Source organism: Phaethon aethereus (genome assembly GCF_964289735.1).
Source record: "Phaethon aethereus genome assembly, chromosome: W".
Lineage (NCBI taxonomy): Eukaryota > Metazoa > Chordata > Aves > Phaethontiformes > Phaethontidae > Phaethon > Phaethon aethereus.
In genome coordinates this window covers 5,100,521-5,122,193 of record NC_138581.1, presented here as the reverse complement: position 1 = coordinate 5,122,193, position 21,673 = coordinate 5,100,521, and the positions used below count along the sequence as shown (strand labels likewise).

The 21,673-nt window shown below is 44.8% G+C and overlaps 1 protein-coding gene across 1 annotated transcript in view; it reads right to left on the bottom strand.

Moving 5' to 3' along the window:
* LOC309415119 (lipoxygenase homology domain-containing protein 1-like) overlaps positions 1-21,466 on the bottom strand; it is a gene marked incomplete at both ends in the record, with an annotated part of 135,085 nt that extends 113,619 nt beyond the window's left edge. The window contains 4 exons of the mRNA XM_082012567.1: positions 8,811-8,995; positions 9,799-9,879; positions 19,176-19,290; positions 21,433-21,466. Coding sequence (XP_081868693.1) covers positions 8,811-8,995; positions 9,799-9,879; positions 19,176-19,290; positions 21,433-21,466 — 415 coding nt within the window. The remainder of the gene's footprint in view (positions 1-8,810; positions 8,996-9,798; positions 9,880-19,175; positions 19,291-21,432) is intronic.
* Between the last annotated feature and the right edge of the window lie 207 nt (positions 21,467-21,673).

The following is a 21,673-nucleotide window of genomic DNA, read 5'->3' as shown; positions in this document are numbered from 1 at the left end:
CGTTTGTATGGTTTTGGGGTGCCCGTCATCAGAGGCAGCACCAAGGATGCAAGGCTGGTGCCACCCTAGACTGGCATGACATTAATCTCAGAAGAGCTCTCTAAAAGTGTGCTCTTAAAAAAGAGATACTACTGCTGCCACCCGAGGAGGCATAAGACATGGGGGAAGAAAATGAGTATGTTTGCTCTGCTGAGTATTGCATTATCCTCAACCGCTGCCTCATGCGTCTCCTATAATGAACTCAGCCACTTGGTCTCTCCATCCAGCCCCAAGACCACGAGATTCAGCCCCATTTTGTGTGGCTCTTACGTGAAATCAAAGCATGCATCAAAACAGTTAATACATTAGGATTCAGCCTGGATCATCCCTCCACAAAGCCTCTGAGAGGCAATCTACCACATGCAGGAGTCTCTGCTTGTAGGATATGGAAAACTGATGTTCCTACTGCGACTTCAAAGTGATGATGACATTTTGAAGTGAGCTTTAAGCGACCTTGCTCAAGAGACAATAGCGGTTTAGCTGCAGAGGCATGGAGCTTAGCACAGGGCAACCCACCTTGGGACAGTGGTGCGGAAATCCTTGTTCATCTAATTCTCCAAGATTTCTCATTAGTTTTCATTAGTTCAGCCCCAGGCTGGGAGCCCATGAGAAAAAAAAAAAAAAAAAAGACAGACATTTCACAAAAGAAATATCTGCTTTCTGCTTTCCCCAGATCTGCTATTATCAAAATTGGGGAAATCACTGAGAATACCCTCCTGGGTAAAACATTTTTGCTCAGAATGAAGAGTGAAATAATTTTATGGTATTATTTATAATCATATTATTATCACTGTACTTCAGTCTTGCTTTGTATAAATCATAAATTTAAATAAAGTTACTTTATTTCAAAACTGATAGTTGAATTAATTACAATATCTAGACATAATTGGACAAAATTATCCCCCATTTTAACAAACATGCTGTACTATCTGTTTTGTATTGGATACACATGGATCTATGTTCCAGCCACACCAGAGACGTTTCATGCCTCTTTGAAAATCTTTTCTCTTGAAACATAAGGTCCTTTATATGAATTACAAACCCCTATTTCCATCCCGTTTCTGAGCTCTGTGCATCTTGTCTTTCTTGTGGTTTACAAGTCACCATTGTTTCTTTTTATTTCTACGTTTCAATTTCTCATTGCCCTCACCCATCTTTAGAGACAAAACAACAGGCAAAAAATACATTACAAGGAAAATGTCCATAGCTGACTTGTTTTAGACATGGTAATATAAGATAGACAAAGTTTGCCGGGAGAGTAAAATCCTTATTAGACCAACTGAAGTATTTTTTGGGGGGAAAAAAAGTCATTTTTGGATACTCAGTATGCCAGATATCATGACAGTTTTTTTCCAGTGTTATCAATTGGGTAGTAAAAGATATTACTGCCTCTACAAACTTTGTTTATTGAATATCTCAGCATGCAGCAAGTCCTCATCCTTAATACAGGGCATAGTCACCATTATTCAAAAGTAAACAACTCATATTTATTTCATAAATATATTTAGCTGCATTTTCCTGTGCTGATTAGACACTTCCAGTTCCCAGTGTAAATAAAGATGAGTTTTGATGAGCAGGTAACACCTATTAATATTTCATTCCCTCCCCTTTTACATCCTCAGAAATAACCTTTTTAGTTTTTCTGATCATGAAGTTTCCAAGAAGTAACACCTCAGTTTGAATCATGACCCACGGGGGACAGGAGAGGGACCAGTCCCACTCTCCAGGCCTGGCACGTTATAAAATGAGGTTGCAAAGCCCACAGGGCATCACCAACCAGTGCCTCGCATCCAAACTGTTGCTCCTCATCAGAGCTTTTAGTGCCAGTACGTTACTGAGAAATGTTGGCCACAGCTTCCGCTGGGATCCAGTCCAGCCCTTCGGGACACGCGTATCTCAATGGGACGGGAAGGATTTTGCTACTGACTCAAAGTCAAGCGTGTGCATCGATACCTGCTGCCCCAAGTGTTTCCTCAAGCCGCAGCCAGGTCGGTGCCTCATAAGTCTTCAAGTCAGCCAACGATAAAAATCTGAACAATGAACCGTGCAGTCTTACAACAAGCCTCCTTCGCAGAGGGAAGAAATAATACAGCTCAAATATATGAGTTTTAGGTCCTAGTGGATCGCAAAACCTCAGAGAGTGTCTAGGGTATGTTAACTCTATGTGTGCTTGCAGAGATGCTCTCAAAAGCAGACCAGGAGGAGAAGTCCTGCACAGGCTGCTGCTTCGTGTGCATAGACTGCGTTCAGAGCGCCCGCAAGGGCTGCCTTTGCCTCTCCTGCCTTCGAAGGAAACTGTTCTGTGGTCTGCCCGTGGTCTTCTCTGACCCACCATGAACACAAACTGTCCAAGTCTCCTCCGGTGACCTCATTAACGCTGCCCCAGACGAGGACAGACCAATGATTCAAAGAAACTTGTGAAAGACTAATGGATTGGGGCTGACCTGCAACTTGATCGGCTGAACTTCTCTCGTTTGTAATTATAATAAATATTGTTCTCTGGTTTTTAAAGGTGAGACTACCCTCTGCACAAGCACACGGGCACGTTTTACCACTCATCTGCCTTTACAGGAACCCAGTTCCCAATTGCTCAGCGTGACCTTACAGCCATTACCCTGTAGGACGTATCCATGCAAACTCTCAAATGCACCATATATCAACCCCAAATCAGGCCAGAATTGACACAATCGTTGACCTTTCAGTTCAGAGCTGGTTCTTGTCTCAGCAAGGCAGAAAACTTACGTCTGCCTGCAAAAGGCCATGCAGGCTTAGCCCTAGATACAGCACAGCTATACCTGTTCTCATCTTGCAATCCATTTTTGACATAATATTAGTAATAACAAAAAACAACAGGTGACCAATGCTCAGCGCTTTTAAGTATGGAAGAAAATAAAGGTAACGCAATTGTGTTGGATGCTCCCATCCCCAAAGTCCAGGTGTGCCATGTGTTGTGACTGCCCTGCTCCTCGGTATTGTGCTGTGTAACGCACCTGCTGTAAACACGTTCATTATTAATAGACCAAATAAGGCTAAACTTCACCCAGAAGAGGCAGAGAATGGAGGAGGTTTACAGGTTGAGGTTACACATGTGGTTCTGTCCTACTGTGAATACGCAGCCGTGAAACAGTTTGTCATGAGCTGTTGTGCCATGCACGTTTACAGCCCATCGTGTCCGATCTTAAACAATCCCAGGGTGCTGATGGCCGATGAGCCAGCTGGAAATCAATCCTTGGCTCTGAACCTCATTTGCAACAGGCAGGTTGGCAAGACTTGACTGAAATTTGACAGGTTAGCATAAATTGCAATTACACAGTCTGAATTGATTTTCAGGTATCTGTGCTCTTGAATGTGGTTTTAAGGACCAAGCGACAAAAGGCCCCCTTTGCAAATGAATATTCCTGCTTTCTCTCAATAAAAGAGTGAGTACAGATAATTGATTTGATTGGGGAGAAATTTCAAGGGTAATTGAGAACAGTCAATATGTGTTAGTGATACCTAACCTAACTTTTTCCCTCGTTCGAGGAAAACTGGAAGTCACACTGTGGAGAGCCTAGACTAACCTCAACCGGCTAGATAGTGATAACAGCCTGTCGTTACCCCAGGGAGAAGATGGCCTGTGGAAAATTAACATATCACCTAAGCCAACCAAACCCCAGAGTCTTTTATGAATGATGACAAATTGTAGCCTTGCAGAAATATTCCTGTATGAGATCTTGAGAGACCCTTCAATCCACCTGAAGATCAAATCTCAGGACCCTCTGCTTTACAGCTGGGTGATAAAAGCTGTGCCCATCATACACACAGGGATGGAGAAAGACGTGACCCTGGTGTCCCACCTGCAGCAGATTCCCATGGGCGGTGCCGTGCCTGGCAGCAAGGGATATCTTTCACCCCAGTGGAGTAACCACCAAGGTGCTCATGTCATGTACTGGGCTCAGATCGGTGCTGCAGAGCAGCTCTGAGGCTGCAGACTGGCAGGGAAAGCAGGATGAAGTCCAACCAAATGAGAGTCACCATGAGGTGGGAGACACAAGGGTCCACAGAGTGGCACAAGTGATTCATGATCAGTCTGCAGATGTCAAACAACGGGCTGGAAACTGGCTCCCAGATTTCCTTTGCTTTTGCATCTCTGTTGGGTCGGTAATTCTTATCAGTGTAGCTCCAAGTTATTATGAATGCTCTCCTCCCCCACCACTTTGGTAGGACATCAGACACCCTCAGAGTGATCCAAAACCCACAACACTCAAAGGAAAACCATCTCCCGACTTCAGCTTTGAGCCGGTCACTTGCATAAAGGATCAGCCACAGTCATACAATCCTAAGACTTCATAAACTCAAGCGAAGCAGTGTAAGGCTGAACAATAGCCCTTCCTTGTAATTAATACCTGTAATGTAAATTAATCCAAGCTGCCAATAGCAGCTGCTGCGTAAATAAGAATGTGTGGCACTTTCGTTGTCAAAGGGCCATGGGCATACGATGCTGTGGATATGAATACAGGGAACAGAGGATCATTCAAGCAGGAACACTTAAAATGTAACCTGTTCTCCTTGAGAAATGTGTGGCATTCAAGAAAGAACCCAACAGGAGCCATTTTATTCAGATAAGTAATAAATAATCACTCAGGCATCTGCAATTGCTAAGTATTCCTGCCATCCTCAGTAACTCTATTCAGATCATGAAAAGAACTCTACTTCTGTTTGTGTGTGTGTGTCCAATTTTTCAATTATATGTTGACTACTTTTTGGAATATATTCTTTTCTACATTTTTTAGTAATGCCTCTGATTTTTTCCTTTAAATTAACCTCTTCAAAGCTCACAGCCCTGCAGGTATTCTCTGGCTGGCCTGTGTTCCTCACTAAGAAAGAGACTGACTATCCCCACAGCTTGGTAGGTTTTGGTCCAAGAACCAACAATCATAGAATCATTAAGATTGGAAAAGACCTTCAAGATCATCAAGTCCAACCATCAACCCAACACCACCATGCCCACTAAACCATGTCCCAAAGTGCCACATCTACACATTTTTTGAACACTTCCAGTGATGGTGACTCCACCACCTCCCTGGGCAGCCCTTTACGGTGCTTGACCACTCTCTCAGTAAAGCAATTTTTCCTAATATCCAGTCTAAACCTCCCCTGGCGCAACTTGAGTCCATTTCCTCTCATTCTATTGCTGGTTAGTTAGGAGAAGAGACCAACACCCACGTCACCACAACCCCCTTTTCAGGTAGTTGTAGAGAGCGATAAGGTCTCCCCTCAGCCTCCTCTTCTCCGGACTGAACATCCCAGTTCCCTCAGCTGCTCCTCATCAGACTTGTGCTCCAGACCCCTCACCAGCTTCGTTGCCCTTTTCTGGACACGCTCCAGCACCTCAACGTCCTTCTGGTAGTGAGGGGCCCAACACTGAACACAGGATTCAAGCTGCGGCCTCACCAGTGCCGAGTACAGGGGCACGATCCCTGCCCTGCTCCTGCTGGCCACACTATTGCTGATACAGACCAGGATGCTGTTGGCCTTCTTGGCCACCTGGGCACACTGCTGGCTCATGTTCAGCCGGCTGTCAACCAGCAGCCCCAGGTCCCTTTCCACCGGGCAGCTCTCCAGCCACTCCTCCCCAAGCCTGTAGCGTTGCATGGGGTTGTTGTGACTGAAATGCAGGACCCAGCACTTGGCCTTCTTGAACCTCATATGGTTGGCCTCGGCCCGTGCGTCCAGCCTGTCCAGATCCCTCTGCAGAACCTTCTTACCCTCCAGCAGATCAACACTCCTGGCAACTTGGTGTCATCTGCAAACCTACTGAGGGAGCACTCGATCCCCTCATCCAGATCATTGATTAAGATATTAAACAAGGCTGGCCCCAAAACCGAGCCCTGGGGAACACCGCTTGTGACCGGCCACTGACTGGATTTAACTCCGTTTACTGCAGCTCTCTGGGCTCGGCCGTCCAGACAGTTTTTTAGCCAGTGAAGAGCACAAATCCCCTTCAAATATGCTTTAAATGCCTCTACAGAGCTTCAACAAAGCAAAAATATAACAAAAAATCATTTACTTTTTCTCCAGTCTACATCCCACACATATCAAAGAGAAAATGCGCATCCCAGCAGTGACCTCCAGTTCAAGAGAGGAAGGTAAATCCTCACGACAAAGATGAGAAAGCTCTCCAGGAGAAGATCAAAAGCTGAAGATGTTGCAGGAGAGGGAACACGGAGGAAATTTGTTTGGCTACCTCCAAAAACAGACCAGATTGTGGCAGCAAATGGAGAATGAAAGCAAAGCATGAGACTAAGGTCTGTAACAACAGTGCCCGGGTGGTTTACAAAGAACTAAAGAAAAAAGGGGAACAGTGACTGAGGAGACATGACCAAAAAGGAGATTATGGCACTGAACACTGCTAATGGGAATATGGACTTAAGAGGGAGCAACTAATCGTTCTTTATAGGCACATAAAATCACTAAACCACATAATTATTCATTTGCCTAGTAGCCTAGAAAATATTAATACTCAGAGTAAACACCACTGTTTAATTCATTTAAAAGAAAAGAACCCAACCAAATTTAGGGAAAATGACTCATACGTACAAAGAAAATTGTATCACAATCTCATTTCAGACATTTACGGGTCCAGAGGGAGACAAATGAATTCAGATAAATTTACATTTGCAGTTGACAGTTCACCTCAGCAGCCTGGGAACATTTATCTTTCATTAATTATGGTTCAAGGGGAGCTGCAACCCGAGATAGTTGAGCTAACCCTCTCCTCTTACAGATTCAGACCTGCGGCCTGGAAGGCATCCAACCCTTCACCCGTGCTTCTGGCCTCAGCCCAGCTCCCCGCATTTATACGGATGGCCACAGAGCATGCAGACTGTGCCACTCAAACGTGGGCTTTTCTATTCGGTAAAGGCAATGGGAACAGATGCATTTCTGACAAATGCCTGGTTAAATCTCTTCTTTTGTACTCTTAAGGCAGGAGACAACCTTATTCGTATTTGTCCTGGACCAAGCATATAGGGATCTAGAACCCAAAATGACTTCTCCAGAAGAGTGGGCACTCAGGACTAGCTTTTCAGCTGGTGAAATGCAAAGTTGCTCCAGCAATTTCATTGGAACTGCACTGATTTTTACCAGCTGAGGGTTTAGCCCACAAATCTTTTCCTGCTGAGAGACAGGTGTTGAACAGGATGCAGGAAATCACATGCATTCCTTTGAATCCGCTCTCCCAGGCAGGAGCAATAATAAATTCAGATAAACTGTTGTGTCATTTAAAGATCTATTAAGACTGAATGGTTGACTTTCTCCTCAAGGGAACCTCTCATCAATTCTGTATTGCTTTGACTCATCCACTACCTTCTCCTGCCCCCTCGAGTGTCCATAACTCTTCCATTTCACAAACTGAACTGATAAAACAGCAGCAAAAGACTTTGGCACACACAGCCCCAGCAGTAACCGGGTGGGTTTTTGGCAAGGCATCTCCAGACGTTATCTCATTCTCCTGTGGCAGCCACCCTGGAGAGGTCCGCGTTTATGAAATGCTCCCACATACATTTCTTGTCAATGGATATTACTTGTGCATGCTAACACATGTGCAGTGTCCTTTAATACTTATATTGTCAACATACTGGAACTGGTTTAGGAGGTCGTATCTTAATAGAGCAAAATTATTTAACAACTTGGGAACAAACAGTGTCATGGTGTACTGTTTCAGAGGCTCTCTATAAAAATAACAATACTTTGCCCTCTAGAGCATCTATCAATGATCAAAACATTGTATTAAGGCAGGCAATAAACTGTTTTTACCAAAAAAACCCCACTCCTAGGTGGTCATGCCAACAACACTAGCGAGAAATCTACTACTCGTTCTCAAAAAGATGTGATACTAGCAAAACCCCAAGTTTCCAGTCTTGTGCACCAAACTATACCTCTCCTTTCCCTCAGACCTGTGGCTAATGGTGGGTGTACTTCACTTTCCACGCCCAAAATTAAGCTCCCGGAAAGGAGCGGTGGGTTGGTGAGGTCATGTGGAAAACACAACTCAGTTTCCTCATTAGCACTTGCAGATAAACTGCTGACATACCACCTGAGGCTGGTTTGCTGGCTCCACTTTCACATCTCGATCGTCTTCCCACTCGTGTTACATGCACTATACATCACCACATGGCCTACACGCTGATATCAATTGGGGAGTACATGTCTGGTTTGCAAGCTGTCTTGGCTTCGTTTCAACATCATTAGCTTAAAACCACTCTGAAAAATAGGCACCAGTTCAATGTGGATATCCTACACATACAGTAAACCAGCGTAGAATTACAGTGAGAGGGTTGGCTTGTTTATGGAAATTTCCTGCAGGTCGCCACCAGAGCCTGGAAACACTTAACTTTATACACAGGACTGCAACCACGCTGCCTCTTCTGCCAGCAAACAACGATACTGGCTACATGTTCTGGGAGGGGATGCCTCTCACCTGTGTGTAACCATTCAATCTAATTCAAAGTAGTCATCACAGATCCTTCAGTACTCAACCAATGAGCAGAGCTTCTCCAAATAGTGATTTATCCACCCTAAGATGTCAGATCTAACACTGGAAGAAGGAATTACCCTCTGGAGGCACCTTGCATCTTCCTGTTTCTCTCTCCACTGACGACAAAAAAAACTCAAATTAGCATAGACTACACTATTACTTTTTATATGGCTGAAGTCATCTGAAAGCAGCCCTGTCCCCCTGTCCTTTCCAGCAAGGCACCAGAAAGCTGTCCTTTTTGGAAAACCCTTACTTTTGGGCACATCCATGGGATTCAGGCTGCCGATGAGGTCTCTGACGTACAGTCCATCCCCGTCCTCCTTGCTCAGCCAGTTGTTGCATGGGAAGTAAAAGCGAAGGTGAGGTCTGTTCATGTCGGTCACGATCACGCGGTCGAGGAACCACCCCGCATTCAGTCCGGTGTTGTCATGCTCAATCCTAAAGGGACAACAGCCCTGGATTTGTTATTTTGATTAAGGCTGGCCACTAGTACAGTAATTTTGTGGAATATTTTATATTAGGCAAAGCTAGAGCAACTATACACAAAACGCCTACTTATACCTGGCTATCCAAAGTGTTTCATAGGACCTATAGGCTTTTAGAGGGTGTTTTGTAAATAACCTTCCATATATCTTTGTGCGCAGATATCATAGGTGCATATGTGGGCTACTATCTGCAAGGGAATGCACATAAACATACAGGCACCTGCATGGTCATTCAACATATACATTCATTCACCTTATACTGCATATCTAAACATGACTCTCCTCCCACCCTATATCCCTTCAGCTCTTTTCTCTTCTTACTTTATTTTATCCACCTCTTCCCATTTTCCCAGCTTTCTTTGTACTACTTACTAATTTTATATAGGTCAGTCAGACAGTGGTTAAACATAATAATTATCATTTTTGTTACACTAATTTAGCAAAAGAGGATAGCAAACCCCATTTACCTCCATCGGACATAAAAACAGTTCAAAACACCTTCCTCTGTGATTGCATACAACAGAAATACAATTCTTGGTGGGGAGCATGGATAGTTATAAGCCATACCGTAGCTGATTTCGCGCTTCGATAAAAATCTTAGGCAGTAAGCAAGCTTCTACCACCCGTTAACTTCACCTTGATAGGAGCATGCTAACGAATAACGAATAAAACATGGCAATGCTAAAACCTCTACAGCCTGTCATTCGATTAGCACCTCACAGAGCAGGTACCCTGGTAGTAACGTTGTGCGGGTACCTGATTTTCCTTATTTGTCCGACGTTGTTGGTTTTTACTCGGAACACGTCTGTTTTGCTCCTTTCAAAGGCCGTGCTGCTCCTGTAATACACATGCACCAAAAGCTATGGTAAGAAAATAACAACCTTGTCAGCAAGTACATGTGGTGGCCTGACAGAGTGCTAGTCTTCAAGGATGAAGAAATGTCATTCCTAGCACTAGACAGACCTAATTTTCAATGCCCTCTTTCCTGTGACGAGTTTTGGGTGCTCTAAGTACTGACATTTATCAGGCTTTTTTCCCCTTCTCAAGCAACAAGAGTCCTTCCCGAAGGACTGAGAGGGAAGCTCTGGGGGAAATGCAATGCTGGCCCAAGCAGATGCAAACCTTGGATCACATTCCATATCACCTCCAAGAACAAAACATGACAAGGGTTTTTGAAAATCCTCCACTAATTCACGCATAGAAGTAGGGGCTGGGGCAGTCTGTAAGACTTTCCCGTCAGCAAGTGGATTTCAGAGGTGTCTAAAAATAATCTTTGATGAAGATATTTCAGGGCAGCACCAATGAAGCAAAAATTACATGAAGAACTCCAATTCTTCGGTGACACCTCGTCTGTGGTTCCTCAACTCTGCTAGCCCACCATCGGTTGCTAAAACATAGAGGTAACAGCAAAAAAACACGGGGATATTTTCAGCTGCTCCCCTCCGGGGTGACTGGAAAGTGCTCATTCAGAGTGCTCAAGTCAGAGCTTTCCTCCACCCTTATCAACCAACCCTTCTCAGCCAAGCAATGTGGAAGACCCTGATGAATCTGGACCCCAACACATCCACCTCAGTTGCTTTACAGGGCCTCAATATGCTTTTCATCTCTGTTTCCCACTCCCAGAGATGTCCCCTCCTGCCATCCTCGCCTCCGGGCATCAAGCAGACCTGCTCTTGGGGATGGAGTGAAGGGGCTCTGTAGCCCCGTGAGCTCCCTGCGGAGCTGCAGATCTGCCCAGAGCTCAGCCAGAGGTAAAAGCACCCAACTGCATCAAAGGTTTATTTCCACACCCATCTTCCGATGTTTTTTGAATGACCACTGAAAGTTCCTTTGCAGCTTTCTCCGACGATTTGTGTCTCATTCAAAGCAAAACAACTGTAGGACAGGGACTCGTTCAGGTTTTTTGTGGAGTGCCAAGTGTGCCGTTTGTATTTCAGGAATGCAAGTGGAAGGCAATATAAAACATATTGGCCCGGGTCAGGGGACGTAGAATTTAATTCCCAGTTCTGCCTCTAGCCTGTGGCGTGATTTTCGGCAAGCGCCTCCATCCTTTTTGAGCTCTTATTTTCCACAAAAACACTATGAATAACATCAAGGTGAAACCCACCCTTGCTCCGAAGACACAGCCTCTCCCACCTGCCCTCCCTGGGCCACTAAGCATTGCGACAGATAATTAAACACGGCAAAATCCACAAGTCACGTCAAAACGAACAAGAAACCGCAGCATAAAGCAGTGACAAGCAGCTTGTACTCAGAAAGTTAATGAATATTAATAATCCGAGCAAGGGGGTTCAGTTGTGCTCGGCTCCCTTCTCCACATCATTGAAGGTTATTTCGTGTTGTTCTGCAAATGTATGTGCAGCCCTCCTCCTCCTCCTCCGTCCTGCTGTCCCAGATGCCGCGCCGGGAGCATCGCCGCTACATGAAAAGGCTAAAACGGTTAACCTTGCCGTGAAGGCAAGAGGCAATTAAAGCCAGCCCAGCCTGGCTGTCGGAGAGAAAACAGTCAGCGAGTGTGAGGCAATTAGTTTGTCAGGCTCGAGCGAGCATCGTAATGACAGCGGCTTCTCCCGGCGATGGCTCTGGAGATCGATGCAGCGCTGCAGCCTGCTATGGAGGTGGCACAAAAGTATTAAGCGGGACTAATTAGTCCAAAGCTTTCAGCGCACCGGCTCCGGTGACTGCTGGTTTACAGCGGTCCCACCACTGCGCTGGGCTCTTTTGGTTACTGGGATGGTGGGAGAGCGTGGGGAGGAAACCCGCTGTTGGAGGAGCATCCAAAAGTGCCCATTGAGCAGGTGCTTCACGCATCTTGTAAGAGCTTGGGGAAGCATTGGGAAACATGACTGGTCCAGGAGTCAAGCTCCTAGGAAGCCTGGCTGTCAGAAGGTAGGAAGAACTTGACAAGTCTCTTCCCTTGAGGTGGATATGCAGCATCAACAGCACAAAAGAGGGAACGTTTTAAGGGAAAAATCCAACCTTTCCTTCTAGCATTGTCATGGCATTGCCAATTAAAAGGGAACAGGGAAAGTGAGGGAATATCCCACTGTGAGTGGCTATACTGAAGTTTATCCAAAAAAAAAAAAAAAAAAAAAAGAAAGAAAGACAGAGAGAGAAGGAGAAATTACAGCTGGGCTGTGTCAGACTCTGGGCTGGACTGGTGCTGGGGTAAGAAATTCATAGGCTGGTTACCATAAGGAACTCGTTACACCAAACAATGCAGCACGCTGGCTTGCACAGCTCCAGCGACAAATAAATCAGGGAAAAATCTGCCTTGGAAATTGCAGCACTAAATTTCAAATGTTCAGGCTTCACTGGGTTCATAAGCTCAAAGGCCAGCAGAATTTCATTTGGAGCCCCATCGTTTGGCTGGGATGTCAGGCGAGGGCAACTTCAGAGATATGTTTCAATCAGGTTTTTTATTTCACATAATTAATTGGTTTAGCAGCTGTATTTTTTTATAGTCAGTTGTAGTGTTTTACCGATTGGTTTTTAAGAACCAATCCAAGGAACTTCACCAAAGATTAGTATATGAAATTCTCAATTATATTTGGTACCTGAAGCCGTTTTCGTATTCTTTTGCTTGGATGATTGCCTGGAGGTTGCACTGCTCGTGGTGCTGCAAATGTACAATGCTTTAGAGTTCTCTGTCCCCTGGTTGGGTAAGTCACATTGCTAAAAAGCACCACAAGATCTGCACAGCATTTCTAGATCCCTGCGTGCATCTCTTCCGTAGGCCATTGGCACAAATGACAGAGCCAGTGCCATGAGAGTTTCGCTATTTGGCATATGTTGACAGCAAGCAGCTCTCAATGCTGCAGTTTTAAATGCAAAAGTGCATAAAATAAACATTTGCACTAGTAAATCACCTCTTTTTTTTTTTAAATAAAGGGAGTTAAAAGAGATAATCCCACCACTTAAGTGAAAGTCACATTTGAAACTGAAATTTTGAATATCTGTAGAAAATAGTCTTCACTTCTTGATCAGCTAGCAGCACCCTTTCCAGAGCTGAGCTCTTATGAACAGAGGGAAAACCCAGGTACTCATCCCAGCAGAGGCATAAAAATAATAAGCTTCAGCAGTGATGGAGTAACCTGAACCAATTTAGCTTTGAATCACTGCATTAGTGATGGTTTAAATTGCCTTTCTGTTAGATGTTTTACCTGACAACGCTTTGTACGCGCAAAGCAAAAGCACCGTGGATGAAAGGCTGCACAGACTCACAAAGTGCTACCGTGGATGTCGGCTCGAACGGGATTTTAAAGATGCTCCATTAAACCACCAGAAAGAGCCAGTTCTTGGCGGCATCTCCCTGCAACCCTGCCCGCGCGTCCACCTCCTCCTGCCACGGACGTTCAGCCGAAGCGGGAGGGAGGCAGGTACCGGGGACGGTTTCAGAAGGTCACACAGCAAAAACCATCCTACAGCCTGTCACTCTCTAGGGAAAAAATAACGCCATTGGGTTTTTTGCGTGGGTTTTTTTGGTTTGTTTTTTGGTTTGTGGTTTTTTGTTTTTTTTTTTCTTTATGGTCAGCTGGCATCTCGCGGGAGATGAATTTCTCATGGGCCAGGGGCGGGCAGCGTGGTTTTGGCACACAGAGGTGGCAGGGATGAGCACCGGTCTGTCCCTGTCATTATCCTGGCTCGAAAGTACAGACAGCTCTGCTCATCCTCTGATTATCCGATACACTTTATAGGCCGGGTGAACCTGTGTTATCAGGCCTCTGGCTATGGCAGCAGCTGGCCGCAAGATGCAAAAAATGTTGGAAAAATGCCTCATTCTTCTGTTCCTCCCTACACATCCACTGTCCATCACTCCTGGAAAGAGGACACTGGCCTGGATGGACTTATGGACAGCCTAGCCGAAAAAAACCCCCACGTTCCAACCGTATTTACTCTTAAGGCAGAGCTCCAATAGCAGCATCATTAACCTCCTCCTTGGAGCAACAAATACTCCTGGGAGTTTGGTCTGTAAATATTTTGCCAAGACTGTTGTCGTGAAGCTGACAGCATCAGTCAGCGAGCAGCTGGAAATACCGCAGAAGGCAGCGTACGTCCAAAAATACTCCAGATGGTAAAGAAGCCCGATGAGAAGCACAGCGACCGCAAACGTGTCTGTACCAAGGACGTAATTTTCTTTTTCTACCAATAACCTGACCAGCAGAAGAAATCCTGCTTAAACAAGCCCAGAAAAATTAGTGAAGAAATGGTCCCACTCGAAAGGATTTAACTGAGATAAATTGCTCGGCGGGTGTAGCAGCGTGATGACACCCAGGAGCCAAACACCAGCCCAAAACTGTGACAGCCCGTGTCTGAACTTACCCCGAAACTTTACAAAGTGCCGTAGGGCACACCGAAACAGCCCCTGCCTTATCCGTGAGCATTCCCAGTACAGATTTCGATAGCCTTAATGGCCCACGTTGGATACGTGCTCCTTCACTTTGTACTGCGCGGAGCGGCCGCATCTTAGCATCGGCTTTCCAGCTCTGGTGGCATGATTTACAGAAAGAAAACAAAAGGGTGGTATTTAATTGAGATAATCTTAGCTCTGCTTTATGTCTTTGCTATCTGCAGTTTAGTTGCTATTTTTCTGGAGAAACTATGCAAAGCAGGTAGTGCCGTCGATAATGGTGCAAAGGTTGCTCAGCGTTTCCCAATATTAAATTACACTTTTGAATTGCGTCTGCTTTGCCAAATTTGGAGGCAAATTTAGGAGGCAAATTTTGCTCTGCTGAAAATTTCTATCCCATTCCCATGGAGAAATATTTTTGAAAATTTTAATGAGAATGGAGCTCAGATATTTTTAAGGCTGAGATTAACGTGTTGGGGTAGGGGCACGATTTTTAACAAGGCAGAAAAAGTTGAGCTTGTTCCAGGAAGGCACCTTACACTCATCCCATGGTGAAAACTGGCCAGGTTTTAGAGTCTGAAACATGCAGCTGACGCTTGATCAGCGGGGACCTGGTCTAGCAGCTAAATTCCCTTAAAAGTCTACCCGTTTTGAGTAAATTCCTGTTTCTCCCTCTAAGGCTTGACCTTCCTTGTAGTTGTACCACCAGCTGCCGTGTTCGTAGCTGCAGGTGGATTATAATTTATACATACACCAATTCTACCAGCTCTTATCTTTGGGTTGTTGAACACCGCTGTCTAAGCACCCTCTCAGGTGGTTTTGTTCCTGAAACGCTAGACGCAGGCTAGCCAGTAAGCCTGAGCAAGAGAGAGAAGAAATTTCCCACTTTGTTTCTTTTTCGGAAGCGGATATAGACTCTAAACCGCGCTGTCACTTGACGCTGCCCCGGATCATTAAGTCCTCAGAGCGCGGTGCAAGTGCTGCAGATTAGTACGGGCATAAACCAGAGTGCGGTTGGATACATAAGCAGCTTTAAAATAGGAAACATCCCTTAGCATTAAAGGAAAGGTATTGCAACTCATCTCTGAAGACGTGCTTCAGCAGCAATGTGAGAAGTCTTCCTCCACTGCACTTGGAGTTCGTTTGCTTCCTAGCCCGAACAGCCCCTTCTATACCAGCTTTCTAGCGCTTCCTAATGTATTATCTTGACTATGCAGAGCAAATAAGCTTGCTTCTGTGCATTTCCTTATTTGTTCCAGAGCAGCTAAACAACAAAATCAGATCTTCTGCCACTCAGGACGGCTCAGCTCCAACAGAGCTACAAACATTAGCATCCTCTAAAGACCGTCACGTACATACTCTACAATTCGTATGTATTTACTGCCATTACGAGCAGGAAAAGCTCTGTAGAATGACTCAAGACCAGGTAGAAGGGACTGTCAGTTAAAGGTATTCAGCATAGGAAATTAAAAAAAAAAAAAAAAAAAAAATCCACTGCACAGTCCTCAAATTCAGTAAGAAGCCAGCTGTCACTTACCAATTATTTCATCTTTCTTTCAGATTCCCGTAACTGCTACATCTTTTCAATCTCTCTCTCTTTTTTTTTTTTTAAAGGAAAAATCTCGCCATGAATATTTATTGCAGTTGCCACAAGCTGGACCAGGTAAGCCTGACATTGAAAAGTGGATTCATTTACATTAACAACAAATATATAAATTTGCTACTAAATACCGTGAATGAGCTTGCAGCGGCATTTCTGGCTGAGTTTTGCAATCAGTCCTCAACACCCGCGTGGTGGAAAACACATAAGCAAAGAGAAATAAAACACTCTGGAGGATGAGCACTGCTCGTTCGGCGTCGGAACACGAAGAAGCGGCTCGTGCCTGTCGGAAAGGTGTCGGCAGCTGCCAAAATGCCACCAAGAAATGCCTTGGTGTCCACCCGTGTGCCTGTGATGGAGCCCGTGGAAAGAAACTTATTTGTGGGAGTGCTTTTGCCTTCTGGCGGAGCTGTAGCTGGCACCAGGTGTAGCTGGTGCAAACTGGCAGAGGGAAAATGGCTGGGGAGGATTTCTTCCAGTCCCCCCAAAACCCAAACGCTACTTGCCTAAACCTCCTGGCCCAAACAAATGCATCTTTTGTGACAGAATTTGGGTGCTGCCACTTCCAGAACTGGTGTTCCTCCTGACAAGTCACGATGAAGATTTGCATCTGGTTTTCACAGTTACCTTCTTGTCGGCCAATGTTAAAAACTTGATATTTCATCAGCTTGCCTCGTCTTCCCCAAACTGCACGTGACAAAAAGATCTGAAATGTCATGTATTTCACTAAAAGCACACCATCACAAAAGAAATAAGAAAAACCTCTTCCAACCAGAATCTGAAATGGTAGTACCATCTTTAGGCAACGCATGATATTTTAGCTTTCTGTCATACACGGGGAACTGTAAACACCTATAAAATGTCATGCATTTGCAGTCATAAGTGAACTCGGGTAAACATTTAGTTGAAAGATGCATGAGATTCCATCCTTTTGCCATATTCACAAAGCTGCATAATAAATCCAGGGGCAAACTGGCTATTTCATGGTTTGCTTCATATTTAGGAGAGAAGACTATCAATTAAGCGGCTCTGCAGACACTCCTACACTCGCACGAGCTTTTCTCTCGCTGTTCCTCGATGAAGCACTGTAACACGCCAGACCTTGCTTAGCGATACAGAAATTTTGCTCATGTTTGGGAAAACCCCAGTGGAAAAGCTGTAGTTGCAGTTCTAGCGGTCACCTCCTACGGGACCAGTTTTAGGAGCCCTGAACCGCAGGAGGTTGCCTTCCCACGCCTTTCGTCCTCGCTTACCAACACCTCGGCCGTCTGCTCTCTGCAGCAACAGGGACCAAGCCCAGAATGTTAACCCAGGCCTGAACAAGCTCAGGCTGCTGCTGCTGCTGCAACCTAAAATCATCCCTGCGTGCCCCTTCTTTCTTTCTTTCACCAAAAAAAGGGATGAGTGCAGGAGGAAAGAGCATGCATTCACCAGAGCACCAGCAAAAATGACTTGTACAACTGGCAGCTCGGTTCAAGTCACCACTGATTAAGAAATCTATCATGGGGATCTCCTGACCTCTTTAAAGGACACAGAGGGTTTGTTTTTTTTTTTAATTTATTTTTGTTAGGTAATATTTGGATTCTTCCCACAGCCACCTGCAGAAGAGCCCTTTCACAGCGAAACGGCTCTTTATGTAAATGCTGACCACAAGAAAACTCCCTGGAAAGCAGATGCTGCTTTGATGGCTTTGCCAAAGGCTATAAGGCAGGTTTGGGTACTAGAAGCTTTTCCCTCAGCAGAGCTGCTGCTGCTCCCAGCTCTGCCACTGACCTGCTACGGGACCATGTAACTTTTTAACTCCTCGCCTCGGTTTCCTTCTCTAAGTCAAGAGAAATGGTATTCAGGGATGTCTGGATGGAAGTCACAGGACAGGAACAAAGTATTTTGTATAGGTATTTCATATACAGTCAGCAAGTTCTCCCTGGTGTTTCTAGGGATGCTGGGATGACAGAACTCCTTTGCCTAGCTCCAATCTCTGAATTTCAAATATGGCAAACAGGGCTGAAATTTCATGTATTTTCTTTACCATTCCCATATCACTTTCTTTACAGACTCTCATGTTTGAGTTGCTTCACTGGGAAGAGAAGCTCTTTTGAGGGTAAAATTTAAAATAGTTGCAGGTACCTCTTGTCGGTGCTGTAGAAATGGAGAAAATGCGAAGTTACCGTGTGACATTAGCACAGGATTAATAATTTCTGAAGCACATTTTCAAGAAAACCAAAACAATAAGAACATAGAAAAACAGAGACACACGGTCTCTCTTAGACCCCACAGAGAAGGGATTTCTGCTTTATCTTAGTGCAGTTATCTGGCTAAGGGAAAATTAGTACATGCAGAGCTGGGACTTTGCTAAAAGTCACCTTGCCTTCATGGGAGCTGAGCACCTGCTGGCCCCAAGGCTCACTTTTTGTGGTTTGTGTTTTTTTTGCTTTGTTTTGGTTTTTTTTTTTAAAAAAAAGTATTGAGAGAGTCAAAAGCCTCATAGTAGGTTCTTTAATCATAAAATATGGTTCCCCTAAGTTCAACATAGCGATAAGAAATGAGAAGTTGCATGCAGAGGGTGGCACTGGCATCAGCAAGAGGAAAACAGCACAGTGCCACCACAACGGTGTGCAACCAGGAACACAGCAGATAGGATGGAAACAGCCTAAATTAGGAAACAGCTTAAATTCTTCCATTTCTGCTTGCCTCAGATTTCCTACGGCTGGGTGTGGGTGGCTACCCATCAACAACATTACTTCAAGCCCACTGAGTTACTCTTCAGAAACGTTCAAGGACACATCTCTACACCTGACTTAGCATGGAGGTCTCAGTGGGATTTAGGCATGTGAACATGGCCCATCATGCCCACTCCAACAAGCGATGAATATTCTCAGCTCCTAAGTTGGGAGCTCCTAATTTAAGCTTTAAGAAAAGCAAATATCCCCACACCTTGCAAGTGTGAGCCTTATATAATATGGATCTGAACACACGTTTCCACCTACAGAAAGGAATGAAGGTTTGCAAAGGATTTGGTAAGAAATATGCAACAGCAAAAATTCAAATTTCCCCGGCGATCTTGAATTACCTTTTAGATTTATTCCATCCACATCCATCAGCACAATATTACGTTTCATCAAAATGCAATAAAGTTACCAAGGAACAGGCTTCAGGGATAGAGATTTCCTTCCAGATACTCACTTGCTTGTGAGATGAGTCTTGGGTGTAATCCCAAGCTCTCCAAAGAGAGTAACAAAGACGTTGGCGTCGGTTCCTGCTCCCCGGACATCTCCTGTCACTGTCACCACCTCATAAACTGTGGAAGGAGAAAAGAAAGATCAGGATAACAGGAGAAATCCCTCACCTTATACGTTACAGATCTAAGTCTATATCCATATATAGATGTATAGGTAAATCTATATACAGATATAGATCTATACATATCCATCCCCAAACCTGAGCTGAAGTACAGACCCAGAGATGGATCGCTGCGGCCACCACCAAAACAAACACGTCTCTTGGACGGGGCATAATCACTGCTGAGGGTCAACACAACTGGTGGGAATCAACACATCAGACTAAATCTGCTGGAGACACTTTACAGAGGCAGAGAGAGATTGAGTTAGGACAGATTTTACTGAAAATAAAACACTTCTCTGTGGACACGTCACCTCCCCTACCATAATGCATGTGCATGTATTACGTATAACAGAGGAATTTATGTGAAGTGTTAAAGCTGTTGAGCCATTTTTCATTTATGCACATCTCAACGCAATGCACGCTTTCCTCTGTGCTCTGATAATGTATTTGTATGAAGCTGAGAACTCACTACAGCCAGAAAGTTTGCATTTCAATTGTTCTGGAGGCTACCAGAGATCAAATGGTAAATCATGATGAGAATAAGGTAGGAAGATGCTTAAATTAGAGTCTCAAAGCTCTATCAATTTATCTTTCCAAGCAGTAGATTGAGTGGTGACTTTATTACCACACATCAATATCTTTTTGGGAGAGACGCAAGTTAAAAAGAGCCTTTTACTCAAGTGGAGAAAAGCATGACAAGATCCAATGGCCAGAAGGTAGAAGCTAAATAAATTCAAGTTACAGTCAGACACACATCTCTTAAGCAGGATGGTGAGTGAAGTTTGAACAAGAATTAAGGCTTGAAAACAGTTTACCTTTCTGAAAGATGCATCTTGCTTGGCCTAGTACAGAAAGAACTGGAGGAAGTTATAAAACTTTGCCTATGGCCACACCAAGCATCCAGATGGCCCTTTTTGGCTTTAGACCACATGATGGTCATTAGCCAATAATGATATTTCAGATTCAGACCTATAAGCTGGAGGAAAGGCTAAACTTTCATAATTTCTTCTTGCACAGCCTGACTGCTAAGTGTGTGATTTCTCAGAACTAATGCTGTAAAAATGTCCTTCTTCACGAGCGCATCGGAACTGTTACGTGTTTGTTAGCGCCCGTCTTTTCCTCACTGCATCACGTATGCGGTCAGAAGAGACAAAAACCGTATTGGGACTTCCCTACTCTGAGCATCAAATGCTTTTCCCCACTAACACTCTTCCCTCAAAGCATCACAGAGAAGAAATTAAATCACCATTTTAACTGAAAAGCATGGAGACAGATTGCTAGAGCAAAACCCAGGCCACTCATGTAAAACTGATTAGAAACTACTTGTCATTTCCAGCGGCTCTGTTACACCGAGACAGGAAAAAATACCATAATATTTTCCTAACCTCACCTTTCCATGAACGTAAATAGGACAGAAAGGGGACATTATTATAATAAATACAGTAAGTTACGATCTGTGCTCAGCTAAATTTTAAAAATCCCTTGGCTTGGCGTACTTCATTTGCGGACTCAAAGGAAAAGGAGATTTCCTTGCGAAAAAAGAATATGAAATCCACAGCTTGCGCACGAGTAATACGTATGAACGATGTTTTCATTTCACCTTCCTCCTGTTAGCATTCGCACACGCCAACGGGGGACGTCACAGAATCACTAAGGTTGGAAAGGACCTTCAAGATCATCAAGTCCAACCATTAATCCAGCACCACCATGTCCCCTAAACCATGTCCTGAAGTGCCACATCCACACGTTTTTTGAACACTTCCAGAGACGGCGACTCCACCACCTCCCTGGGCAGCCTGTTCCAATGCCTGACCACTCTCTCGGTGAAGAAATTTTTCCTAATATCCAATCTAAACCTCCCCTGGTGCAACTTGAGGCCATTTCCTCTTGTCCTATCGCTGGTTACTTGGGAGAAGAGGCCAACACCCTCATCGCCACAAGCCCCTTTCAGGCAGCTGTAGAGAGCGACAGGCGATGTCATCACGTTAGCCGTTGACAGGAGGAAGGTCCCTAATCCACCCCGCCCCAGTGATTCACCGCTGGTTGCTTCATGGTTTTCCGTGCTGGATGGGCGCCGCTTTGGAAGCGGCGAGCGTACCTCGTTCAGTTAGAGCATTGCGGCACTCGTTCATAGCGGCTTTGTACGGTTGGCCATCTCAAAGCGTACCGCAACTCATCTGCGCCATGGAAGTACTTGTCGCTGTCAGAGCACCCTATAGGCGTTGCCAAAGTGGGAGTTATGGGGAAAGAAGCTTTAACGCCTGGCTGGGAGCAGGGATGCTGTTTTGCAACGTATGCCCCAGATGCCGGGCAGGATAGATCAGCCTGCAGGAACACAG